The following is a 27,274-nucleotide window of genomic DNA, read 5'->3' as shown; positions in this document are numbered from 1 at the left end:
AGCCAGGATGGTCTCGATCTCCTGACCTCCTGATCTGCCCGTCTTGGCCTCCCAAAGTGCTGGGATTACAGGCGTGAGCCACCGCGCCCAGCCTAATTTTTGTATTTTTTTTTTTAGTAGAGGTGGGTTTCACTGTATTGGCCCAGCTGGTCGTGAACTCCTAACCTCAGGTGATCCGCCTGCCTCAGCCTCCCAAATAGCTGGGATTACAGGTGTGAGCTATTGTGCCCAGCCGTTGTCTTTCAACCTTGAAGCAGAAAGTTAAGAAAGTTGCTTCTGGTGGCTGTGTAGTTTCTCCTTCTGACCCTTGCTGCACACACTCTAGAATTCCAGAGCTGTGTGAGGGACCTTGGAAAGCAGACACCAGTGGCCTCAGTTTACAGATTAGGAGGCTGAGTGAGTGGTAGAGCCAGGCCCACCGTCAAGGTCCCCTGCTCTCCGGGCCTTGCTCCTGCTTTTTAGATGGTTGCTTTTGGTTTTGAGGAAGGGACAAGATGGAGAGGAAGAGGGTTCATTTCAGATCCGGTGGCTGTTTGGGTTTTGTTTGTTTTGATTTTTAACACTTCCAGGACTGTGTTGATGACAGTTTTCTGTATTTCATTTTCTTGTCAGATTTTGCCCCCACTTTCCTAGCATAGGTAGGCGGAGCGGGGAACATTCTCTTTTGACAGCCCCTACCCCAGCAGGCACATCTGCAACCAAAGCAGGTGCTAATGTCAAAGGGCTCATGGGCTAATGTCAGGGCTCATGTGGTGCTCCATCTTTCTAAGAGGGGACCCACCTGCTCATGGTGAGGGAGAGGGTATGACTCAGAGGTTGAATAGCCTCCAAACCCATCTGATGTGGCTTGTAAAAAATAGTGTTTCACACCAGCACACCTCTCATTAAGAACAGTCAGCAGCCGGGCGTGGTGGCTCATACCTGTAATCCCAGCACTTTGGGAAGCTGAGGCGGGCGGATCACAAGGTCAAGAGATCAAGACCATCCTGGATAACATGATGAAATCCCGTCTCTACTAAAAATACAAAAAAAATTAGCCGGGCGTGGTGATGAGCGCCTGTAGTCCCAGCTACTTGGGAGGCTGAGGCAGGGGAATGGCGTGAACCCGGGAGGCGGAGCTTGTAGTGAGCCGAGATCATGCCACTGCACTCCAGCCTGGGCAGGACTCTGTCTCAAAAAAAAGAACAGTCAGCATAAGAAAATCTAAGTTTCCTGAAGGATTCTCCTCAAGTTTTACACAGGCAGTTCCCGTTGTGCCCCTTTGTCCTGTGTCAGACTTTGTGTGGTTGAATCTGTTGTGGACAGACTTGAGGAGGTCGGTGTCCCAGCCCTCAAGGAGCTATCAGTCTGTTAGTGGGGTGCTGGACTCTGGAGTATGTAATGGAGGTCAGGAATGCCAGGCACACCCATGTACAGATGGACACGGAAACACCTTCCAGGAATGAGGCCTGGCAGCCAGAAGCTGGTGTCAAGGCCTACTGAGTTGGAGCCTTGGCCACGCTTCCCCCATGCTTACTGTGGAGGTTGTGGGCAGTGCGTTCCTCTAAGCCTCTGTTGAGTGTTTTCTTTGTCATGTCCTGTTAGAATGACCACCTGGGAAGGTGTGTGTTGTAACCTCCGAGAAGCACTGTGCTGTGATAGAGTAACAGAGTTCAGATGTAGATTTCTGCCTTTGACTCCTTGGTGTTGTGCCTTTGAGCCTCAGTGCCCTGATTTGTACAGCGGATGATGAGATGACTTCATAAAGTTGTGATCATAGCCAAGTGTATTATTTGTTTATTTATTTGAGATGGAGTTTCACTCTTGTAATCTAGGCTGGAGTGCAATGGCATGATCTTGGCTCACTGCAACCTCTGCCTCCCAGGTTCAAGCAATTCTCCTGCCTCAGCCTCCCGAGTAGCTGGGATTCCACGTGCTCACCACCACACCTGGCTAATTTTTGTATTTTTAGTAGAGACAGGGTTTCACCATGTTGGCCAGGATGGTCTTGAACTTCTGACCTCAGATGATTCACCTTCCTCGGCCTCCCAAAGTGCTGGGATTACAGGTGTGAGCCACCGTGCCCAACCCCAGATGTAATTAGTTATGATGATAACTAAATGTAAGATAGCTATCATACTGCTGACCTACAGAAGTGATGATGTCTTGGCATGGGTCCTGCCCCCTTAGCTAAATATTAGGTGAAATGAGAGAATTGCATTAGAAGGCCATGAGGCTTATGTTTGGATTTTCAGTATATTGGATTACATTTAAGTCATGATTTAGTGGCCAGGCACGGTGGCTCATGCTTATAATCTCAGCACTTAGGAAGGCTGAGGCGGGAGGCTCACTTGAGCCTAGGAATTTGAGACCAGTCTGCCCAACGGAGTGAGACCCTGTCTCTACAAAAAAATTAAAAGATTAGTTGGGCACATTGGCACATGCCTGTAGTCGCAGCTTCTCAGAAGGCTGAGGTGGGAGGATTGCTTGGGATCTGTAGGTTGAAACTGCAGTGAGCCATGATCATACCACTGCACTCCAGCCTCGGCAACAAAGCGAGACCCTGTCTCGGGGGGAAAAAAAAAGTCATGATTTTAGTGTCATTGCCAGCAGTTGCCTTATGCAAGCTTGGAAAGTTTGCATTTCTGTTACAAGTATTTACTTTGATAGACCAGTTATGCTGGAATTTGGAAGATTTAAGGCAGGTTTATGTAACTCTCCTCAGATGTCCAGCTCCATCTGCCAGGTTTTGTTTTGCCTGGGCAGTAGGAGCCTAGAAATATTCGTTGCACAACAACACAGGCACATAATGACTAGCTGTGCAGGACTAGGGAAAATACTGAATATGTTCATGTTTTTGTTGATGTAAATATTGGTCAGTACTATTCCAGAGCAAGCTAAACCCTCCTGGGATCCCACAGAGTAAATAGGAGCACTTGCTCTGTCAGTTTCTAATGGGCGCATTAACTCACTGCTTAGGGTGGCTAAGATGGTCAAAAAAGAGCAGTTTCAGTGCTGGCTCTAGTCCTGGGCCTGCTCTGTACAAGTTGTTTGACTTGGACCTCTCTGAGCCTTGGCTTTACCGTCTGTGAAATGGGGCTAATGTGCTCTACTTGCCCATCTCAGGGCTGTTAACTGTAAACAGTGCAGAATGGCCTCATAATTGACCGCTTCCTCTCGTGCCATGGCTGCCCCTTTCCCAGCATCTCTCTGTTTTCTGTTCTTTGTTGGAATTACTCTTTTCTTCTCTTTCTTTTTCTTTTCTTTGAGATAGACTCTCTATTGCCCAGACTGGAGTGCAGTGGCGCGATCCCGGCTTACTGCATCCTCTACCTCCTGGGTTCAAGCAATTCTCCTGCCTCAGCCTCTCGAGTGGCTGGGACTACAGGCATGCGCCACCATGCCTGGCAAATTTTTTTGTATTTTTAGTAGAGACAGGGTTTCACCATGTTGTTCAGGCTGGTCTCAAACTCCTGACCTTGTGATCCGCCCACCTGAGCCTCCCAAAATGCTGGGATTACAGGTGTGAGCCATCGTATCCGACCTAGTTTTTGTATTTTTAGTAGAGACGGGGTTTCACCATGTTGGCCAGGCTGGTCTCGAACTCCTGACCTCATATGATCTGCCTGCCTGAGCCTCCCAAAGTGCTGGGATTGCAGACATGAGCCACCGTGCCTGGCCTCTTTTCTTCAAGAGACAAGGTCTTGCACTGTTGCCCAGGCTGGAGTGTAGTGGCATGATCATAGCTCATTATAACCTTGAATTCCTGGGCTCAAAGGATGCTCCTGCCTCAGCCTCTTAGGTAGCTGGGACTACAGGTGTGTGCTACCGTGCCGGCTAATTTTTTTTCTTTTTTTTTGAGATGGAGTCTCCCTGTCACCCAGGCTGGAGTGCAGTGATGTGATCTTGGCTTACTGCAACCTCTGCCTCCCAGGCTCAAGCAATTCTCCCACCTCCGTCTCCCAAGTAGCTGTAAGACTATAGGTGAACACTACCATGCACAGCTAATTTTTGTGTTTTTTGGTAGAGATGGGGTTTGCCATGTTTTCCAGGCTAGTCTCGAACCTCTGAGCTCAAGCAGTCCACCTGCCTTGGCTTCCCAAAGTGCTGGGATTATAGGCGTGAGCCACCATGCCTGGCCATTTTGTTATTCTAATTTTGTCATTCTCAACATAGCAAGATGAGATCTTGCTATGTTGCCTAGGCTGGTCTTGAACTCCTGGCCTCAAGCGCTCCTCCTACCTTGACTTCCCAAAATGCTGGGATTATAGGTGTGAGCCACTGTGCTGGCCAGTGTTCACTTAAAGGAAAAAAAAATTCGGACTGGGCGCGGTGGCTCACGCTTGTAATCCCAGCACTTTGGGAGGCCAAGATGGGCGGATCACCTGAAGTCGGGAGTTCGAGACCAGCCTGACCAACATGAAGAAACCCCGACTCTACTAAAAGTACAAAATTAGCCGGGTGTGGTGGTGCATGCCTGTAATCCCAGCTACTCGGGAGTCTGAGACAGGAGAATCACTTGAACCTGGGAGGCAGGGGTTGCGGTGAGCCGAGATCACACCATTATACTCTAGCCTGGGCAACAAGAGTGAAACTGTCTCCAAAAAAAATAAAATAAAATTCAGACCAAGCTGTGCCCAGTAGCTCACGCCTATAATCCCAGCACTTTGGGAGGCCGAGGCAGATAGATCACCTGAGGTCAGGAGTTTGAGACCAGCCTGGCCAACATGGCAAAACCCCATCTCTACTGAAAAAAAAAAATGCAAGAAAAAATTAACCAGGCGTGGTGGTGCCTGCCTGTAGTCCCAGCTACTTGGGAGGCTGAGGCAGGAGAATCGCTTGAACCTGGGAGGTGGAGGTTGCAGTGAGCTGAGATCACACCACTGCACTCCAGCCTGGGTGACGAGCGAGACTTCATCTCAAAACAAACAAACAAACAAAAGGTTCAGAACAATGTCTGGGTTTCGGTGCCTGTAGACTTGTTGTAGTCAGAGGTTTTTTTCCATGTGCTTAGCTCAGTGGGAGGTTTTAGTCCTTTTAGGAGCTTGTTTCTAGCTGTAGAAACGACACTGCATTCATCAAGGCCCCAGTTTTTTCCTTGCCAAGAGACTGAGTGATATGAATGTGGTGGTTTTTTTTTTTTTTTTTGCGATGGAGTCTCACTGTGTCACCTAGGCTGGAGTGCAATGGTACGATCTCGGCTCACTGCAACCTCCGCTTCCCGGGTTCAAGCTATTCTCCTACCTCAGCCTCCCAAGTAGCTGGGATTACAGGCATGCACCAGGATTCCTGGCTAATTTTTGTAGTTTTTTTGGTTTTTTGTACAGAGTTTCACTCTTGTTGCCCAGCCTGGAGTGCAATGGCACTTTTTCAGCTCACCACAACCTCTGCCTCTGCCTCACGGGTTCAAGTGATTCTCCTGCCTCAACCACCCGAGTAGCTGGGATTACAGGCGTGCGTCACCACGCCCAGTTAATTTTTTTATTTTTAGTGGACGAGGTTTCACCATGTTGGCCAGGCTGCTGTCGAACTCCTGACCTCAGGTTCCACCTGCCTCAGCCTCCCAAAGTGCTGGGATTACAGGTGTGAGCCACTGCGCCCCACCCTCAATATGGTGATTCTTAAGCAGAGCAGGGGTTACACATCACAGTCATCTGGGAGCACTCCCCACACAGAGGTACCCATCTTGTACTGGGGGATGATGCAATAAGCAAGTCTTAGATGGTGCCTAGGCACAGTCAGCTCTCCTTCCTTCTCCCCTGTACCCCTCTAACCCTTTCTGCTACCTCTCTGCATGTGTATTTTAAACAGCCCCCAGGGGCTTGGCCAGGCACCCTGGCTGAAAGTTCTGGCCCTGATGATGACTGCCCTGAGTTGGTAAACACTCCAGCTAAGCTGGCTTCCTTTCTGCTTCCCTAACGCCCCTGCTGGTTTCTGCCCTCCATGTCTCTGCATACACATTTCCCACACATGGACACCTGTTCTCTAGCAGTTCTGTCTTCCCCCGTCTTTCAAGGCCCATCTCAGAGCCTGTCTTCCATAAAGCTGTTCCCTCCACTGGTGTCTGCTAGACTTCCTCACTGTGACCTAAAGGTTGCTAGAGCAGCGTTTCTCAGTTCTTTTAACCCACCCTCAACAGCCAAGAAAAGTTGCCTTAACCTTTACTTTCCTTTAGCGATATTACAGGCCTTTTGCCATTTAACAGATACAAAATGACACAGTAGTATGGAATATGCTTGTTTACATTGCACCAGTGTCCTTGCATTGAGACTTTTTGCCCATAGCGCTGCAGTGACATCTGAAGCATCCCTGACTGGCCCCCCTGGTTATTGCTCTGCACGTCTGTTCACCTGCTCCTGGCACTGACTTCAGAGGAGGCTCAAGAGGGTGTATAGTACGGTCCTGCCCAGTGCAGGTGGCTCCTTTCTGACATCCCCGGCCACTGGCAGCCCTGTCTGCCCCACCCATTTGAGTATCTATAGTGACATGATGACTGCTGCCCCAAGTCAGGGGGGTTGGACCACGCGGAGGTGGCATTTAAGAGTTTGGCACTGAGTCAAAAGCTGCCTGTGATAGTGAATACTTGCCCCAATTCTTTCTTTTTTACTCCTATAGAAAGTTGAACCTTTATAGGTGAACTTTTTAAATTAATTTTTTTTTCTTTTGAGGCGGAGTTTCACTCTTGTTGCCCATGCTGGAGTGCAATGGTGCGATCTTGGATCACCGCAACCTCCTGCCTCCTGGGTTCAAGCGATTCTCCTGCCTCAGCCTCCTGAGTAGCTGGAATTACAAGTGTGCGCCACCATGCCTGGCTAATTTTGTATTTTTAGTAGAGATGGGGTTTCTCCATGTTGGTCAGACTGGTCTCAAACTCCCGACCTCAGGTGATCCGCCTGCCTCGGCCTCCCAAAGTGCTGGGATTACAGGCATGAGCCACCGTGCCTGGCCTACATTTTTTTTTTTTTTTGAGACAGAGTCTTGCTCTGTCACCCAGGCTGGAGTGCAGTGGCGTGATCTCAGCTCCCTGCAACCTCCACCTCCCGGGTTCAAGCGATTCTTCTGCCTTAGCCTCCCGAATAGCTGGGACTACAGGCGTGCACCACCATACCTGGCTAATTTTTGTATTTTTAGTAGAGATGGGGTTTCACCATATTGACCAGGCTGGTATCGCACTCCTGACTTTGTGATCCGCACACTTTGGCCTCCCAAAGTGCTGGGATTACAGGCGTGAGCCACAGTGCCCAGCCCTGGCCTAAATATTTTATTTTATTTTATTTTTGAGACAGAGTCTTGCTCAGTCCCCCAGGCTGGAGTGCAGTGGTGCGATCTTGGCTCACTGCAAGCTCCGCCTCCCGGGTTCACACCATTCTCCTGCCTCAGCCTCCCGAATATCTGGGACTACAGGCGCCCGCCACTACGCCCAGCTAATTTTTTTTGTCTGTATTTTTAGTAGAGATGGGGTTTCACCGTGTTAGCCAGGATGGTCTTGATCTCCTGACCTCGTGATCCGCCCGTCTCGGCCTCCCAAAGTGCTGGGATTACAGGCATGAGCCGCAGTGCCCAGCCCTGGCCTAAATTTTATTTTATTTTATTTTTATTTTTATTTTTGTTTTTATTTTTTGAGGCAAGGTCTCGCTCTGTCACCCAGACTGGAGTGCAGTGTCATGATCATGGCTTACTGCATCCTGGATATCCTGGGCTCAGGCAGTCTTTCCACTTCATTTTTGATTTTTTTGCAGAGACGAGGTCTTACTGTGTTTCCCAGGCTGATCTTCAACTCCTGACCTCAAGTGATTTTCCTGCTTCGGCATCCCAAAGTGCTGGGATTACAGGAGCACTTTGGGAGGTCAAGGTGGGCAGATCATTTGAGGTTAGGAGTTGGAGACCAGCCTGGCCAACATGGCAAAACCCCATCTCTACTAAAAGTACAAAAATGAGCTGGGCGTGGTGGTGCATGCCTGTAGGCCCAGCTACTCAGGAGGCTGAGGCATAAGAATCACTTGAGCCTGGGAGGCGGAGGTTGGAGTGAGCTGAGATCACGCCTCTACACTCCAGCCTGGAGAGTGAGACTCCATCTCAAACAAACAAAAAACAACAAAATGTGAAACTACTGGCATAAGCCACTTCATCTAGCCAGCAGGTGAACTTTTTAACATTTGAAGACAGATGTGTGTCATCTTCACATCTCTTTAGGCCATAGGTTCCTGGTTCTTTTGATTGTTCCTGGTAGGACATGGTCCTTGCTGTTCTTGTCCTGAGCAGCCGTTATTTGATGTGGTCTTCTAAAGTACGATGTCCAGAACTGGACACAGCATTTGGCTCTGAATAGTTTAGGGTAGCCTGGATGTTAAACACAGCACAAACGATTGGTTAGCTAAACCAGTCAGTTTTTCACGCTGCTGCTAAGGTTCATGCCTTGTACTAGGTGAAAAATTAAGTGTTTGGAACCAAGTCCAGGTCTTTACTGGATCTCTAAAATATTTCATTCTGTGGCTTGGGGTGTTGTTTTGCTATCAAGGACCCTTAGAGGTTTAGTCTTTAAGCCTATACTCGTTCCTTCCCTGATATGTGGTACCTGACTACATCTCTCTCAGCCCACTTCCCACCAGGGTGACTTCAGGCCACCGCTTCTAAAGCCATTCGATTCTCCTCAGCTCTTCTTGATCCACCCTCTCTTTATTTTGTACAGAAACATTGTAGTGGCTGTTGAGAGAAAGGAGCATCACTTTTAGCCAGGGCTTGGGGAGCTCCTTAGAGGAACGGGCATTTGAGAGAGGCTTTCAGTGATGAGCATGTTGGGGATGTGGGGCTGGTGATAGGCAGGACAGTTGGGGACATCCTTCCAGCAGACATCCTGGGGAAAGACATAGAGGGGGGAAATCACCAGGCTGACTTGGTAGGATTCTGCACACTGCTCATTTGGGTTGCACCAAAGAGCTTTAGTTGGAAATATTGGATGGCAGGATTCCTACATATTTTGCAGGGGGAAGAGTCGTCTGGTGCTGTTGGATTTCTTTTCTTTTCTTGTTTCTTTTTCTTTTTTGAGACAGGGTCTTGCTCTGTTGATTAGGCTGAAGTATAGTGGCGCCATCATGGCTCACTGTAGCCTCAACCTTTTGGGCTCAACTGGTCATCCCAAGTCAGCCTCCTGAGTAGCTGGGACCACAGGCATACATCACCACACCTGACTAAGTTTTTAATTTTTGTAGAGATAGGGTCTTGCTATATTGCCCAGGCTTGTCTTGAGCTCCTGAGCTTAAGTGATCCTCCTGCCTTGACCTCCCAGTGTTGGGATTACAGATGTGAGCTACCGCCCCTGGCTCTTGGCCTAGATTTATTTTATTTATTTTATTTTTTTGAGATGGAGTCTCACTCTTTTGCCCAGGCTGGAGTGCAGTGGCATGATCTCGGCTCACTGCAACCTCCACCTCCTGCGTTCAAGCGATTCTTCTGCCTCAGCCTCCCGAGTAGCTGGGACTGCAGGTGTGCGCCACCACGCCCAGCTAATTTTTGTATTTTTAGTAGAGACAAGGTTTCACCATGTTGACCAGGCCGGTCTCGAATTCCTGACCTCAAGTGATCCGCCTGCCTCGGCCTCCCACAGTGTTGGGATTACAGGCTTGAGCCACTGCGCTTGGCCTTTTTTTTTTTTGAGACGGAATCTCACTCTGTCACCCAGGCTCAAGTGCAGTGGCATGATCGCAGCTCACCACAACCTCCACCTCCTGGGTTCCAGTGATTCTCCATCCTCACCCTCCCAAGTAGCTGGGAATACAGGAACCTGCCACCATGCCTGGCTAATTTTTGTATTTTTAATAGAGACGGGGTTTTACCATGTTGGCCAGCCTGCTCTCGAACTCCTGTCCACAAGTGATCCACCCGCCTTACTTCCCAAAGTGTTGGGATTACAGGCGTGAGCCACTGTGCCGGCCTTTTTTTTTTTTTTTTTTTTGAGATGGAGTCTCACTCTGTTGCCCAGGCTACAGTGGTGCCATCTTGGCTCACTGCAAGCACCGCCTCCTGGGTTCAAGTGATTTTCCTGCCTTAGCTTCTTGAGTAGCTGGGACTACAGGTGCCTGCCATCACACCTGGCTAATTTTTTGTATTTTTAGTGGAGATGGGGTTTCACTGTGTTAGCCAGGATTGTCTCCATCTCCTGACCTCGTGATCCACCCACCTCAGCCTCCCAAAGTGCTGGGGTTACAGGTGTGAACCACTATGCCTGGCCTTTTTTTTTTTTTTTTTTTTTTGACAGAGTCTCGCTCCGTCGCCCAGGCTGGAGTTGGAGTGCAGTATGCGATCTTGGCTCACTGCAACCTCTGCCCCACTGGTTCAAGTGGTTCCCATGCCTCAGCCTCCTGAGTAGCTGGAACTACAGGCATGCACCCCTATGCCTAGCTAATTTTTGTGTTTGTAGTAGAGATGGGGTTTCACCATGTTGGCCAGGCTGGTCTCAAACTCCTGGCCTTATGTGATCCACCTGCTTTGGCCTCCCAAAGTGCCAGGATTACAGGCATGAACCACCACTCCTAGCCCTGGCATAGATGTCTTTTTTTTTTTTTTTTTTTTGAGACAGAGTCTAGCTCTGTCACCGGGCTGGAGTGCAGTGGTGCGATCTCGGCTCACTGCAACCTCTGACTCCCTGGTTCAAGCTGTTCTCCTGCCTCAGCCTCCTGAGTAGCTGGGACTACAGGCACGTGCCACCATGTCCAGCTAATTTTTGTATTTTTAGTAGAGACGGGGTTTCACTATGTTGGCCAGGATGGTCTTGATCTCCTGACCTCATGATCCGCCCGCCTTGGCCTCCCAAAGTACTGGAATTACAGGTGTGAGCCACCGCGCCCGGCCTAGATTTCTTGATGAATGGCTCCTGATGGGTTCTGAAACCTGGTCTTGTGTGAGGATCATCTGGGGAGATTTTTTTTTTATTTTTTTTTTTGAGATGGAGTCTCGCTCTGTCTCCCAGACTGGAGTGCAGTGGCCGGATCTCAGCTCACTGCAAGCTCCACCTCCCGGGTTCATGCCATTCTCCTGCCTCAGCCTCCCGAGTAGCTGGGACTACAGGCGCCCGCCACCTCGCCTGGCTAGGTTTTTGTATTTTTTAGTAGAGACGGGGTTTCACCGTGTTAGCCAGGATGGGGGGATTTTGAACAGTTTTCTAGGCTTCATTGTAGACCCCAAAAAGAAGCAAAAGAGAAACTTTGTTAACTGCTTTGCCAAGAGGCAGGTGTGTACATCTGAGCCGTGTGACTGAGCACTGGCTGTACAGAGCAGTCTCCTGGTCTCCCATCTCCTCTCAGGACTTAGGTCGGTGGCCTTCTGCTGGGGCCCAGGGCCCATCTCTCCTGTTAATGCTTGCAGAGCTGTTAAGTAACCATCCCTCTCTGCCATGCTCCACACTTCGTCCTGGAGTGGGCATCGAGCTCTTTGGACTTGAGTTTGGGGTGTGGATGTTTTCCATTTTCAGGAGCTGGGTGGCACCCCTGGGCTCTTTCAGTTTCCCTCTATACACTGAAGTCTACTTGGGCTCAGAAGTGGACCTCATTCTAAGAAGCATTGCTCTTTCTCCTGCACCACCTGCCCTGGTTGGGAAGCCTGCTGTCCCCATCAAGAGAAGGAACATGTGAGATGCCTGGCGCTTTCCCTTGAACTCTTCTCTCTCCATTTGTCAGCACTGCACCATCAGCCCTGAGCAGCTGATTTGGGCTGCTTCTTGCTCTGAGCAGAACTGAAACAAACCTTTGTGGGAGTGTTGTTTGTAAGCGTCTGTCATTCTTGGCTTTGGTCTTCCTAACTCTGTTCTAGAGCTGGGCTGCTCTTGAGGTTTTTATCAGGTCCTTTCTTCTGTCATTTGTAACATCCTTTTGAATTCCACTTCTTGGAGTTTACATTGGTTTCCTTCAATTCCTTCCCTAATTCTTCACTATCAGGACCATTCTCAGTTATCGGGGCACGGTTTTGCTTGAGGGTTTACAACCATCTTGAGGGTTTGAGTCATCTGGCCTTTTGAGTCTCATATATTCAGATGGAACTGATCTCTGAATGTTTCCGATTTTTCTTCTTTCTTCTTCTTCCTTTTTTTTTTTTTTTTTTGGAGATAGGATCTCACTCCAGTTGCCCTGGCTGGAGTGCAGTGGTTGTAATCTTGGCTCACTGCGTAGCCTTGACTGCCAGGGCTCAGGTGATTCTCCCACTTTTCATCTCTCAGCTTCCCAAGTAGCTGGGACCACAGGCGCACACCACCATGCCTGGCTACTTTTTTTTATTTTTTATTTTTATTTATTTATTTTTGAGACAGTCTTTCTCTGTCACTCAGGCTAGTGTGCAGTGGCGCAATCTTGACTCACTACAACCTCCGCCTCCCCGGTTCAAGCAGTTCTCTGCCTCAGCCTCCCGAGTAGCTGGGATTATATGTGCCTGCCACCACGCCCAGCTAATCTTTTGTATTTTTAGTAGAGATGGGGTTTCACCATCTTGGCCAGGCTGGTCTTGAACTCCTGCCCTCGTGATCTACCTGCCTTGACCTCCTAAAGTGTTGGGATTACAGGCGTGAGCCACTGCACCCGGGCTGTATTTCTTTTAGTAGAGACAGTGTTTTGCCGTGTTGGCCAGGCTGGTCTCGAATTCCTGGGCTCAAGCAGTCCACCCGCCTTGACCTCCCAAAATGCTGGGATTATAGGCGTGAACCACTGTGCCCAGCCTGAATTTATCTTCTTGAAGTTGTTTTCCTCAGTGGAGGCATGATTAGCATTTTGGGCTAAATAGTTTCTGTCCACAGGGCTGATCTTGTGCAATGCAGGTCTTTTAGCATCCTGGCCACTCATAGTGCCCATGGTTCTCAGTGGAAGCTGTAGAGGACGTTGGGAAATTGGGGTGGGTTGGTCACAATGCCTGGCATCTGTCTCAGGGTAAGGAAGGGCCTGGGAGGCTCAAGTGCAGAGTCGTATCTGGATTCCCGCAACACCCTGTTGAGAAATTTTCTTCTATGGGATGCTCATCATTCTCTGAAGATGTCAGGGCCTATTTGTTTGTTTGTTTGTTTGTCTGTCTGTCTGTTTCTCTCACTTCTACCTTATTATCAGTTCTTCCTTGTTGGTTAGAATTATGTAAAGGAGGTTGCCTCTTCTGTCTTTGGAGAGCTTAACTTGACGGCAAAGTAAGTTAGGAGTTTATCTGATAACCCTGCTTTGGATTCTCTGAGCTTCCCAACCCTGCTCTCATTAGCATCCTCAGGGTTACCCGTTCTTCTTTCTGGCCAGGTGTGTGGCTCACTCCCATGGCAGTATTGTTTTTCTCTTTGTCTGTGGATCCCCTGGATCTCCTTGATTCCAAAGCACCAGTAAGTGTCCTTTCTGCACCCCTGCCCATAGTGCTCCTCACTGACTGCCTCCTCTCCTTTTTCTTGAGCAAGATACAGTTTTTCACTCTCATGTTACAGTTGAGTTCCATCTTGCCATATTTTTGTAATTCTTGTGGAATTTACTTTGTGTTTATCACCCATACTTTTTTTTTTTTTTTTTTTGGGGGGAGATAGTTTCGCTCTTGTCGCCCAAGCTGGAGTGCAGTGGTACGATCTTGGTTCACTGCAACCTCTGCCTCCCGGGTTCGAGCGATTCTCCTACCTCAACCTCCCAAGTAGCTGGGATTACAAGTGCCTGCCACCACGCCCAGCTGATTTTTGTATTTTTAGTAGAAATGGGGTTTCACCATGTTGGCCAGGCTTGTCTCGAACTCCTGACCTTGGGTGATCCACCCACCTCGGTCTCCCAAAGTACTGGGACATGAGCCAGCGCACCCGGCCATTGCCCATACTTTATACTGTTGGAGTGTGGATTTTTGAAACCATAAACTATTTACAGATGATTTTAAAATTTGTTTTCTCCCATAAATCTTCACTGTTGTTTCTTCTGTTGTTAGTTGTCTAGTTTCAAAGTTCTATCTGGCATATTTTTTTCCTATCTGTATTTGGTTTAAAACATTTTGTTTGCTAGGACTCCAGCCTTAAGGGACATGCATGCTATATTCTGTCTTTAGCCAAGAATCTTACTCTAGTGTCTTGAGCCAAGGTCAAAAAAGCCAAACATTGGAATTGTATTTATAGAAAATCCTTCCCACCCCAGATTCTTTTTTCCTCCCAAAGCCCCAGCTTCCCATCTACCCACCAACCTGGTCATTAAGCACATGTTTGAGCACCACTGTGAGCTAGGCCCTGGCAGGACCGGGGCTTCCTGATCCCTGCCCTCGTTGAGTTTACATTCTATTTGGAGAGTGGAAGGAGGTGTTAGTGTGGGTGTGAGATGTTTTCCCCTTCCTGAGTCTGCCCAGGCTTCATAATCCCCAGGGGAGCATTTCTGATGAGTCCTGTGAGCAGGAGGACCAGGTAGCAGCTGGCGGGTTGGAGTGGTCCCTCAGGTTCCGTACCTCCTTATGCAGGGAAAGAGGGACCTCATGCTGGTGGAGAAGGGCCAGGCCACTCCATTCCTCACTGCAGGAGGTTGCAGCCCATGCTGCTAACACCTCAGGGAGAAATAGATCCGTCATCTCTCCCAGCGGTGCCTCTTCTCACCACAGGCACAGCCTGTGAGAAATCCCTGTGTTCAAGATCCACCCACCCTTGCTGGACCAGAATTTCTGAGGCTCGGCCCAAGTCCAGGTGATCGTGGTGGGCAGATTAGGGTGACAGGCAGGAGCACCCTGTAGGGAGAAACTTGTGCCTGTTGCCTGCTATGAAGCACCAGTGTGTTCCACCTCTTTCGTGTGTTCATTCAGCGCGCACTCCCTCTCTGCTGCTCTGGGCCGGGCGCCCAGTACATCTTCCTACTCATAACCAGTAACCTGAACTCTGGTTCCCCCTTCTTTGCAAATTGTTTCCTTCCCTGCCTGTGTAGCCTCAGGGTGCCTTTTAAACTACCACTGTATGATGGAAGCATGAGCTTTTTGGGCTTGATGTGAGGGCTGATAGGGAGCCCCCATGCCACTTTGAGTTGAAGCACCATATAAGGAGGTTCTGGAGGGTGCTGGAGCTGGGCCAGAGGAAGCAGCCTGGCAAAGGAGGCAGGGCTTAGCTGGATGGTGCTCGGGCTGCAGAAGAGAAGGTGCCTGACAGGTGTGGAGGCAGCTGTTGTGCCACTGGATGGGAGGCCGGGCTGAGGCGGGTTAAGTGGCACTCGTGTGTCGAGTGGAGGAATGTTGGCGAGGCTGGTGTGCTGGCGGGAGGGCATGCTGGGTGGCTTGGGTTATAGCACCTGCCAGGCATTCACTGAGGTGTTGGAGGCAATGGGAAATGTCAGGCTGGTGCACAGTTGAAAAACAGGTGACAGTTCTGAAGACATCTCAGGCAGGACCCTGAAGTCGTGAAGTTGTGCTTTCTGGGTGAAGTGGCACTTGCTGCATTAACTGTTCATACACCAATAACCCCACATATTTGCAAGGGGTCCTGTTGCCCACAGCATGGCTTCCCCTTCCTTTTCTGCATTCTGGGTCTGTTTTGCAGCTGAGGAAACTGAGGCTCATTGAAGGTGTCCTGTCCCCACCCCACCCCCACCCCCACCCCAGTCCCAGACTGGATGGTTCTCTTTGCTGTGTGCCCATATTGAGGTGGAGTCCTTCTGAAATCACACTTATAGCATTGGGTAGAAAACTGGATATGTGTTTGTGTCTGGTTTGTTCCCAGTCCCCAGTTTTATTCATCTTTAGGTTCTCAGCATCTGATGCATAATCAGTGCTTAATGAATCTTGATTGGAAGGTATCAGGTGTACAGCACCTCAGTATAGCTCCTGCCACGTGTCTGCCCTATGCAGGGTGCTGAGGGATTTAAACAGGCATGATGACCAACCCAAAGAGGAGGTGGTACATCCGCAGAAGCACAGTTCCCCCTGTCGTGTTTAGGGGGGTTCACTGAGGTGGGGACTTGTCTTGGTCTGGGGCATGGGTAGAGGCAACGACCTTGCAGAGGGGACCGCCATGGCAGCTCCATGCCTCCTTAACCACTCCAAGCACAGTTTAGTCCTCACTCTCCAATTTTGACATTGGCATTGTTGGCACTTGGTTTAATTTGAGGGCATCAGGAGGGATCTTAATATGTGGTGCTTTCCCCTATTTGACACCCCTTTATGCTTTGTCAATCAACAGGAGCTTGAAGAAATCCGCAAATGTGGGATGAAAAACTTCCGTAACATCCAGGTTGATGAAGCTAATTTATTGACTTGGCAAGGGCTTATTGTTCCTGTGAGTATTGAACACTTCCACTTCCTACCAGATTATTCTTTAAGGTGATGTGTGTGCTGTTGGGCTTGTTTTTCTGCTCCTTAGTAGGCTCTTAGTCTAGGCAGCCAGCAGATGCACAGAAGTGACTGTCGCTCTAGGGTGATAAGGTAGGGAGTGTAGCCTTGGGTCCTGAGTAGAGTCACATCTTGGCACTGGTTTTGTCAAATTCAGGGGCTCTTGAGCTTTGCAGATCTGTGGACACAGAGAAAAGGAGTGTGTCTGTGTTCCTGCTCTTTTCCTGGCTTCCCTGCGCCTGGCCTGATGGATCAGTAGGACCTTCTTCTCTGAGCTCCTTGGGAGGGGACAAGCATTCCCCTGTAGATATTTTGCTTTCTCTCTTGGTTTTGCATTCATGTCTCTAACCCTTTGGATACCTGTATTTCGGGCTTTATTCCTGGTCCCCTCCAACCTGTGCCTTCCATTTGTCTCAAGTCCCTTTTCCTAATTGCCCACATGTTCACCTCACCCATGTCTTTTTCTGGGGCTTATGCCTCCAGCATCTGCCCCCACAGCCCAGTTCCCCCATCTCACAGACTTCTGCCTTCTGATGGGCTCAAGCCCCTCCTAACAATGGCCTTCCCTGGAACTTAGCACCCTCTTAGTGTCTACTCTTTTCTGTATCCTTTCATCCCCTCCCCTTCAAGAGGCTTATCTTATAATTAACTCCAGTTTGCAGTCCCCCTTCCTCTCCTGAAACCACATCACACCCAGCCCACGGGCTGCCCCCACTGTTGTCACACCTCTAGCTCGGTAGCGCTGGTGTCATGGCCTTTGCTTGCCTCCTGAGCTTTTAGAGCATGGGCAGCGTTCCAGGCCCCAGTCCTGTGACCAGCCTGCCACTCTCTCCTGTCTTGCCACTCCTTCCTCCTCACTCTTAAACATGGCTCTTGTTAGTCTCCTGCTGTTCTCCTGTTCTGTTTTGTCTCTGGGGACCCTACTACTTTCAGCATCATAGATGATTATGCTGGACGTGAAGGATTCCCACATCTGTCTCCATTCCTGCCTTCTCCCCGGAAGCTGCACCATCTCTCCACCAGGCAGCCTCACTTGGTCGTTGTGTAGCCTTCCAGCTACCCCAGCTCACAGCCTTGTCCTGTGTGAGTGCCCTCCTTTCCTGTTCTTCCTCATCCACTCACCTTCTTTCTTCCTTTTCTTTCCCACTTTGCACATCTGAGCCTTAGGCCCTTGCCCTGTGCCTAACCCTGTCCTGTATATAATTTTTTCTCATGGATAGATTGGCTACTTTGCCAAAGCAGAGCATGGAACATGCTTCCTCCTATAGATGCTTTCTTCTTGATGCTGGTTATAAGGTCATGCTTTTTTTTTTTTTTTTTTTTAAAGTCCCTGAATTTGATCAGCAGTTATTGGATTTGTAGTTTATTTCCAAAATCATTTGGATAACTAAGGAAAGATATGCTTTGTAATGATTTAGTATGCTCAGAATGTTTAAATCTGGGAGCTTCCAGTCTGATTTTGAAGATGAGTCCTTTAGATTTCTTTAGGCTTGATGGTGTTAGGGCTCAGGGCAAAGGGTGTGGGTGGCAGAGACACCTCTGCATGGGAGAGGTTGGCCTGTGAGTACAGCCCTTGCCTACTCTAGGGACCTGAAGATGGCCGGGACCATCTGACATCTTGTCCCTTTTCTAATTGAGATTGTGTAGCCTACCAAGCAAAGAAGTGAACAGTTAATCTGTGGCTCTTTGGAAAATGATAAAAATGAATGGAATGGTTTTAAGTGGTAAGGCTTGGGCAGTCTGGCCCTGAGAGTTTAGTGGCCTGAGAGCCTGCTAGCCGGCTCCAAGGGTAGACTGCTGCTGGGCATGTTCTGCCCCAACTCATGCAAAGGCCTCCCTCTGGTTTCACGCTGGCAGGGGCTGTGGAGCAGTGGGCTAAGATCTTACTAGGCCAAAGGTGGAGGCTGGCTGGTAGAATCCCAGTGCGCTTGGACTAAGGCTCTGGGGAGCTATCCAGGCCAAAGTTTTGCCTTGGAGACAGTAAGCCACAGTCAGGGCTGCTCTTGTGCCTGTGTATACCACTTCTTCTCGGTCCTCTCCATTGCTTTCTTCCAGGGCCCTAGGTTTGTATGAGGAGTGTTTCAACGAAGTCTTCTTCCTTCTCCAGAGCAGTTAAGACATTCTTGACATCTGACATCCCCAAGGTCCACACTTGTACCCCAACCTGGGCCTTAGGTCTTCCTGCATTGGACGGGCTGGGCCAGCATGGGAATCTACTATACAAATTCACCTGAGGTCTGCCCAGTTGGGGTGAAAGCAGAGCCAGGTCGATGAAGGCATGGCAGCCCAGCCCTGGTCCTTAGTGGAAGGTGCTATCCTTGGGTAGCCACTTAGTGATTGCCCTGGTCGTAGTGCACAGAGGAGGGCAGGTGGGAGGGGAGGCTGGAGAGGTACTTCCTAGCGACTTCATTGTTGCCAACACAACTCAGGTCTATTCCCTTTTAAACATTTGTTTTTCTGTAATTTTTTTTCATCGAAGATTCTAAGGTAACGTCTAAGGAAGAAAATATTACCCATAATCACATCATCAAGAAATTCAGTTACGTTTTGGGTATTGCCCTTTAGGAACTAGAGATATGGTGGTGAACCTTCTTGAAGCTTCTAGCCCAGTGAACGTGTTTACTCTTAACCTTCAGCATACTTCCTCTCAGCCTTTTTTCATGCAGTTTTATTTATTTATTTTTTTTAATTGAGATGGAGCCTTGCTCTGTCACCAGGCTGGAGTGCAGTGGCATGATCTCTGGTCACTGCAACCTCTGCCTCCCAGATTGAAGCGATTCTCCTGCCTCAGCTTCCCAAGTAGCTGGAACCACAGGCGCGTGCCAGCACACCCAGCTAATTTTTGTATTTTTAGTAAAGACGGGGTTTCACCATGTTGTCCAGGGTGGTCTTGGTCTCTTGACCTTGTGATCCACCCACCTCGGTCTCCCAAAGTGCTGGGATTACAGGCATGAGCCACTGCGCCCGGCCTTCGTGCAGCTTTTAATAAACCATTTCATAACTTCATAATAATGTTTTGTTGTTTTGAGGCAGAGTTTTGTGCTAATCACCCAGGCTAGGGTGCAGTGGTGCGATCATGGCCCATTGCAGCCTTGAATTTCTGGGCTCAAGAAATCCTCCTGAGTAGCCAGGAATACAGGTGTGTGCCACCACACCCAGTCAATTTCTTTTCTTTTTTTTTTTTTTTTTGAGACAGAGTTTTGCTCTGTCGCCCAGGCTGGAGTGCAGTGGCATGATCTGGGCTCACTGCAAGCTCCCCCTCCCGGGTTCACACCATTCTCCTGCCTCAGCCTCCCTAGTAGCTGGGACTACAGGTGCCCGCCACCACGCCCGGCTAATTCTTTGTATTTTTTTAGTAGAGACAGGGCTTCACCGTGTTAGCCAGGATGGTCTCGATCTTCTGACCTCATGATCTGCCCGCCTTGGCCTCCCAAAGTACTGGGATTACAGGCGTGAGCCACTGCGCCCGGCCGCCAATTTCTTTTTATTTTATTCCATTTTATTTTATTTTTTGAGACAGTCTTACTCTGTCACCCAGTCTGGAGTGCAGTGGTGTGATTTCGGTTCACTGCAACCTCAGCCTCCTGGGTTCAAGTGATTCTTATACATCAGCCTCCCGAGTAACTGGGATTGCAGGTGTGCACCACCATGCCCAGCTAATTTTTCTTTTTGAGACAGAGTCTTGCTCTGTTGCCCAGGCTGGGGAGTGCAGTGATACGATCTCAGTTTTCTGCAACCTCCATCTTCTGCGTTCAAGCAATTTTGGCTAATTTTTGTACTTTCGTGACTGGGTTTCTCTGTGTTGGCCAGGCTGGTCTCGAACTCCCGACCTCTAGTGATCCACCCACCTCAGCCTCCCAAAGTGCTAGGATTACAGGCATAAGCCATTGGGCCCATTCTATAACATCTTAAATTCCCACTGCAAAAGTTCCAGTTTGTCCATATCCTTCCTAACATTTGTTATTTTACTTTTTTTCTTCTTACGTTACAGCCATTCTAGTTGGTATGTAGTGCTGTCTCATTGTGGTTTTGATTTCCATTTTCTTCATACTAAGGATGTGTGGGTTTTGTTTGTTTGTTGTTTGTTTGTTTGTTTTGAGACAGGGTCTCACTTTGTTGCCCAGGCCAGAGTGCAGTAGCACGGTCTCGTCTCACTGCAACCTCTGCCTTCTGGGTTCAAGTGATTCTCCCACCTCAGCCTCCTGATTAGCTGGGACTACAAGTGTGTACCACCACAGGCGGCTAATTTTTGTATTTTTTGGTAGAGACAGGGTTTTACCCTGTTGGCCAGGCTGGTCTCGAACTCCCAAACTCAAGTGATCTCCCCGCCTCAGCCTCCCAAAGTGCTGGGATTACAGGCGTGAGTCACCGTGCCCGGCCTGATGCACTAACGTTTTAAATTTTGTAATTTAATTTTTATTTTTAGAGACAGGGTCTTGCTCTGTCATCCAGGCTGGAATGCAGTGGCTCAGTAATGGCTCACTGCAGCCCCAAACTCCTGAGTTCAAGCAGTCTTCCCAAGTAGCTGGCACTACAGGCACATACTGTGACACCCAGCTAATTTTAATTTTTTTTTTTTTCTGTAGAGATGGAGTCTTGCTGGGGCTACAGGCTTGCACCACCATGCCTGGCTGATTTTTTTGTATTTTTAGTAGAGACGGGGTTTTGCTGTGTTGCTCAGGCTGGTCTTGAACTCCTGGCTTCTTTCACCGTTTTGCAGTTTTATTTGTAGTTAGACCTCTCACCTTCTTTCTGCAGGCTTATTTGCACAGCACGTTGCTCGTAAAATCCATGCCCTCCAGATGCCTCATTCCTCCTCCTCTCTGCACTGCCCCTCTGGCCTTTGTTGGGAGCTGCATCCTGTCTCCCTGGGCTCAGCTCTTGCCTGTTAATTGTCAGTTCTTTTCTGCTTCCGACTAATTGTGCTACTCTGCCTTCTCCCTCCGCTACTTCCATCTCCTGTAGCTGTAATAGTTTTTTTGTTTGTTTGTTTGTTTGTTTGTTTGAGATGTAGTCTCGCTCTGTCGCCCAGGCTGGAGTGCAGTGGCGTGATCTCAGCTCACTGCAAACTCCGCCTCCTGGGTTCATGCCATTCTGTCTCAGCCCCCCAGTAGCTGGGACTGCAGGCGCCCGCCACCACGCCCAGCTAATATTTTTGTATTTTTAGTAGAGACGGGGTTTCACCATGTTAGCCAGGATGGTCTTGATCTCCTGACCTTGCGATCCACCCACCTCCCAAAGTGCTGGGATTACAGGCGTGAGCCACCGCGCTTGGCCCTGTAGCTGTAATGGTTGAGACCTAATGAGGGCAGCCCTGTTTTCTGACAAAGAGCCACACATAAAAAATAATTTTGCCTTCAACCTCAGGGCACACTGGAGTTGTTTTTGGGAGGAAGAGTATCCCCCTACGTTTATGGGCTATTGAGCTCCTATCACAGCCAGACACAAGGCTCTGTGGACAGAGGCTGCAGAGAAGCTGCCCTCCTGGAATCTGTGGTCTCTTAAGCACTGAGTGTGACTCCACCTGCAAGGCACTTAAGACCGAACAGAAGAGGGGCAGCGGTGGGTGGGAGGGTGACAACATCTGGACTGCATAGTGGAAGGCAGTGTGAGCAAAAACTATGAAAAAATATAGTCAATGTGAGGACATATGAGTAGTTTGCATAGATGTACAGAAATTAAGGCCTTTGGCCGGTCGCAGTGGCTCACGCCTGTAATCCCAGCACTTTGGGAGGCCGAGACAGGAGGATCACGAGGTCAGGAGATTGAGACCATCCTGGCTAACATGGTGAAACCCCGTCTCTACTAAAAATACAAAAAATTAGCCGGGTGCAGTGGCGGGCGCCTGTAGTCCCAGCTACTCGGGAGGCTGAGGCAGGAGAATGGCATGAACCCGGGAGGCGGAGCTTGCAGTGAGCCAAGATTGCGCCACTGCACTCCAGCCTGGGCGACAGAGCGAGACTCCGTCTCAAAAAAAAAAAAGAAAGAAAGAAATTAAGGCCTTTGAGAGCCCCATGTATGCACAGAGAACATTCTCAGGCTGGGCAGCAGGGGCCTGACAGCATCCTGGGGAATGGGATGTCTGGTGGGTTTTTGTTTGTTTGTTTTGTTTTTTTTCACTTCTGTTTTTGGCGTGAGGACTGTATTTTTTCCATTCTTGGGAGAAAAGTGAATTATGTATGAGAAGTACTCATGGCTATTTGAGTTCAAAGGAAGGAAAGGTCTTTGTCAAATTCAGTTAATGGAGATCGTGATTTTAATTGTAGATATAATTCAGAAGGTAGTTTATGAACATTATGAAGTCATGAAAGATTGGAAAACCAGTTCTAAAATATTTATTCCTGGCCGGGTGCGGTGGCTCATGCCTGTAATCCCAGCACTTTGGGAGGCCGAGGCAAGTGGCTCAGCTGAGGTCAGGAGTTTGAGACCAGCCTGGCCAACATGGCAAAACCCCATCTTTACTAAAAATACAAAAAAAAATTAGCCGGGCCTGGTGGTGGGCGCCTGTAAATCCCAGCAACTTGGGAGGCTCAGCCAGAAGAATCGCTTGAACCCAGGAGATGGAAGTTACAGTGAGCTGAGATTGCGCCATTGCGCTCCAGCCTGGGCAACAAGAGCAAAACTCCGTCTCAAAAAAAAAAAAAAAGTTATTCCTACTAATACGTACTTCCAAAGGGAATGTGATTGAACTCTTTAGTGTTGAAATATTTGTTGCCGGCCGGGTGTGGTGGCTTATGCCTGTAATCCCAGCACTTTGGGAGGCCAGGGGAGACGGATCACTTGAGGTCAGGAGATTGAGACCAGCCTGGCCAACATGACAAAACTCCATCTCTACTAAAAATATAAAAATTAGCTGGGTGTGGTGGTGGGCACCTGTAATCCCAGTTACTAGAGAGACTGAGGCAGGAGAATCTCTTGAACCTGGGAGGCGGAGGCCGCAGTGGGCTGAGATCGCACCACTGCACTCCAGCCTGGGCCAGAGTGAGACTCTGTCTCAAAAAAAAAGAAAAAAAAAAAAAAAAAGAAACGTTGGTTGCCAAAGAACTGTATTATGAAAAATCCCCAAAACCAAATTGTTGAAAACAGTACAAAGAAGTCATCTTCAGAAACCAATATTAGAACAAGAGGAATCTTATGTAGCAGATTTTGTGATTCAAATAACCAAAAAACCTGTTTTCAGAAGAGGCAATAAATACTTAAAGACAAGGTGGGGTGCGATGGTTCAGGCCTGTAATCCCAGCACTTTGTGGGGCCGAGGATGGTGGATCACCTGAGGCCAGGAGTTTGCGACCAGCCTGGCCAACATGACGAAACCCCATCTCTACTAAAAATACAAAAAATTAGCTGGGTGTGGTGGCAGGTGCCTGTAATCCCAGCTACTTGGGAGGCTAAGGCAGGAGAATTGCTTGAACCCAGGAGGTGGAGGTTGCAGTGAGCCGAGATCGCGTCGTTGCACTCCAGCCTGGGTGACAAAGCGAGACTCTTTCAAAGAAAAATAAATAAATACTTAAAGGCAATTTACAAAGTTAAGTTCTTATGACTTTCAAATGTGGAGTAAGGACATATTCCATATTTAGAAATTACGAGAACTTAACCTCCTAAACTTAACTCTTTTGGTTGTTTTTGTTTGTTTGTTTGTTTGAGACAGAGTCTCTCTTGTCCCCCAGGCTGGAGTGCAGTGGTGTGATCTCAGCTCACTGCAACCTCCGTCTCCCGGGTTCAAGCGATTCTCCTGCCTCAGCCTCCTAAGTAGCTGGGATTACAGGCGTGTACCACTATGCCTGGCTCATGTTTTTGTATTTTTAGTAGATATGGGGTTTCACCATGTCGGTCAGGCTGGTCTCGAACTCCTGACTTCAAGTGATCCACTCACCTCAGCATCCCAAAGTGCTGGAATTATAGGTATGAGCCACCATGCCTGACTTAACTCAGTTCTTGACAAGGTTCCAGAGTGGATCATGAAGGCTTGAGAGCATAGAAACCAGCCTGGGGCACTCCGAGCAGGCCAGGCCGCGTCCCCTCGTTCTCTCTTAACAGTGGACTGGACTGTGTGGGGATAGGCAGCCCACAGGGCTGGTCTGAGTAGCTATCCCTATGGCAGGGAAAGCTTGGGCTTTGTTCACTGGGTGAAAAAGGTTAGTCACAGGGAAAGGACGCAGCTGTGGAGTCACTACCACGCTAGACAGAAGTGACAGCAGTGCACAGGACCCTTCAGTCCATCTGAAGCCTGGCATGAAGAGGAAGCATGCTAGTTAGATCCAAACTAGGATCCAACTCTTCAAGTCAGCCATGAGTCCTGTCTGTGGTATCCTACAGCCAGCTAGGAACACATCACAGGGATGTGCCATGTAGCAGCAGTCCAAGTCAGACAACCAGAAGACACCTTGACTTCCTCTGTGGCTGCCAGAGAGCTGTATAGTTGTCTTCACTGCTTCACAGCAGTGACATGAAACTGTGACTTCTGTGGGATGAAGGACTCCGGGTCTTTACTTGGGAAGGGAAAACATGAAGTGGAATGGGGTTTTAGGATTCTTGAAGGGTTGCCATAGGAAAAGAAGATTGGATTTGACCACAGGGTTAGAGCTAGGACAGGTGGGTGAAAGACCCCAGATGGTTTAGTGCCATATGGCAAAGAGCTTCCTCTTAGTCTTAGCTGCCACAAAATGGCTTTGTGCCATGGGAGGTTGATGTCAAGAGCTGTGAAGGATCTGAGATTTTTACCTTACTTGCAGCCTCAAAAGGTGGCCTGCCAATTTATTGGATGTTGGTAGAAGACTTGAGAAAAAGGCCAGTTCCCCTCGTCCCTGCGTCCCACAAAGGTGGTGAGGATGGACCCAGATAGATACCTGCAGATATGAGGGGTGGGTTCCGGAACAGGAAGGCTGAGTTTAGGAGAGGTCTCAGGCCAGTCACTCAATTGTACTTCACTTGCTCCATTTCCAAATGTGAGTGATGGCAGCCCTGGCTTCCCAGGGCTGGTGTTAAGGGACCAGGACGGGTGGAGTATGGACTGGAGATGAGACAGGAAAGCACCTGGCATCTAAGTACTTGAGAAACTTTGGTCAGATTTTTAAAAATTGGCTTTCCCAGGTTGAAATGATCAACTCTTATTTACATGCATGCATATAATGACTAGAAAAAAATACAGGAAATTGTTAGCCAGGCTGTATATAAAAGAAAATCCACTTTAAAACAAGTATCTTTTTGTCTTTATAAATAGCAAGTGGGCCGGGCGTGGTGGCTCACACCTGTAATCCCAGCACTTTGGGAGGCTGAGGCAGGTGGATCACCTGAGGTCAGGAGTTCAAGACCAGCTTGGCCAACATGGTGAAACCCTGTCTCTAGTAAAAATACAAAAAATTAGCTGGGAGTTGTGGTGCGGGCCTGTAGTCCCAGCTGTTTGGGAGGGTGAGGCAGAAGAATCGCTTGAACTCAGGAGGTGGAGGCTGCAGTGAGCCGAGATCGTGCCACTGCACTCCAGCCTGGGTGACAGAGCGAGACTCCATCTCAAAAAAAAAAAAAAAAAAAAAAAAAAAAAAAAAAGGTGGGCCAGTCGCGGTGGCTCATGCCTATAATCCTAGCACTTTGGGGGGCCAAGGCGGGTGGATCACGAGGTCGGGAGATCAAGACCATCCTGGCTAACATAGTGAAACCCCGTCTCTAGTAAAAATACAAAAAATTAGCTGGGCGTGGTGGCGGGTGCCTGTCGTCCCAATTACTCGGGAGGCTGAGGCAGGAGAATGGCGTGAGAGGCGGAGCTTGCGGTGAGCTGACACCGCGCAACTGCACTCTAGCCTGGGCGACAGAGCAAGACTCTGCCTCAGAAAAAAAAAGACAAGTGGATAAAAAGTCTGCAAAGTCTGTCCTAGAATTTAGACATGGATTGAAAAGGTGTCTTTTTGTTTGTTTGGTTTTTGAGACAGGGTCTCACTCTTGCCTAGGCTGGAGTGCAGTGGTGCAATCATAGCTCACTGCAGCCTCCAACTCCTGGGCTCAGGTGATACCTGGCCTTCCAAAGTGCTGGAGCTTCAGTTTGTGAACTAGTTCAGAGTGTGTAAAATTATCATAAGGAATTAATTTACTTCTCAAATGATTTCCTCAATACAGCAGTATGAGCTTAGGGAGCACAGGACATTCACATAAAGGCAGGCATAACAGAAAAACACTAGTCATGTTCAGTGAAGATAATGCTGAAATCAGCCGGGCATGGTGGCTCACTCCTGTAATTTCAGCACTTTGGGAGGCTGACATGGGTGGATTTTCTGAGCTCAGGAGTTTGAGACCAGCCTGGGCAATACGGTGAAACCCTGTCTCTACTAAAATACAAAAAGTTAGCCAGGTGTGGCAGCCTGCCCCTGTAATCCCAGCTACTTGGGAGGCTGAGACAGGAGAATCATTTGAACCTGGGAGGTGGAGGTTGCAGTGAGCCGAGATCCCGCCATTGCACTCCAGCCTGGGCAAAGAGTGAGACTCCATCTGTAAATAAACAAATAAATAGATAATGCTGAAATCTTTGGTTTATTTGACACTGAAATGTTGCAGCTTAAGTTGGAGGCAAATTTTCTGCAATGTTGTGTGATATTTATATTTTTTACAATAAAACCATGATTCTTCATTAACATCCCTTATTATTTCTGAGCGGCCTTCCCAAAGGGCAAATTTAGCTCTAATGTTGAAATTCACTTGTAAAGCTGTAGACCTTTACCCAGAAGGTATATCTCATGTTTTAATTTTTGCACGCCTCTTTCACCAAAAATCTCTGGGACAGGCACATAATTTGTGTGACTTGTGCACACCTGAGCCACTCCTTTGACCATCCACAGAGCCCTAGACTAGGAAAGAGGCCCAGAGAAGTTCAGATGAGTTTGACCAAGTTCCCTGGGTGATGAGAGGCCTGGCCTGCCTCACGTAACAACAGAACTGCTTCTTTTTTTTCTTCCTCTTTTTGGAAGAAAAAAGAGGTCGGATCTCACTCTGTTGCCTAGGCCGGAGGGCAGTGGCGTGACCATGGCTC

At 48.7% G+C, this 27,274-nt stretch overlaps 1 protein-coding gene across 1 annotated transcript in view; it reads left to right on the top strand.

The window, feature by feature from the left end:
• Nucleotides 1-27,274, top strand: part of UBE2L3 (ubiquitin conjugating enzyme E2 L3) — a 53,884-nt gene that overhangs the window by 10,365 nt on the left and 16,245 nt on the right. The window contains exon 2 of the mRNA XM_007974919.3: nucleotides 16,112-16,207. Coding sequence (XP_007973110.1) covers nucleotides 16,112-16,207 — 96 coding nt within the window. The remainder of the gene's footprint in view (nucleotides 1-16,111; nucleotides 16,208-27,274) is intronic.

The sequence above is a fragment of the Chlorocebus sabaeus genome, chromosome 19, assembly GCF_047675955.1.
Source record: "Chlorocebus sabaeus isolate Y175 chromosome 19, mChlSab1.0.hap1, whole genome shotgun sequence".
Taxonomy (NCBI): domain Eukaryota; kingdom Metazoa; phylum Chordata; class Mammalia; order Primates; family Cercopithecidae; genus Chlorocebus; species Chlorocebus sabaeus.
The sequence above is the reverse complement of the archived record's forward strand: the minus strand, read 5'-3'. Positions and strand labels throughout refer to the sequence as shown.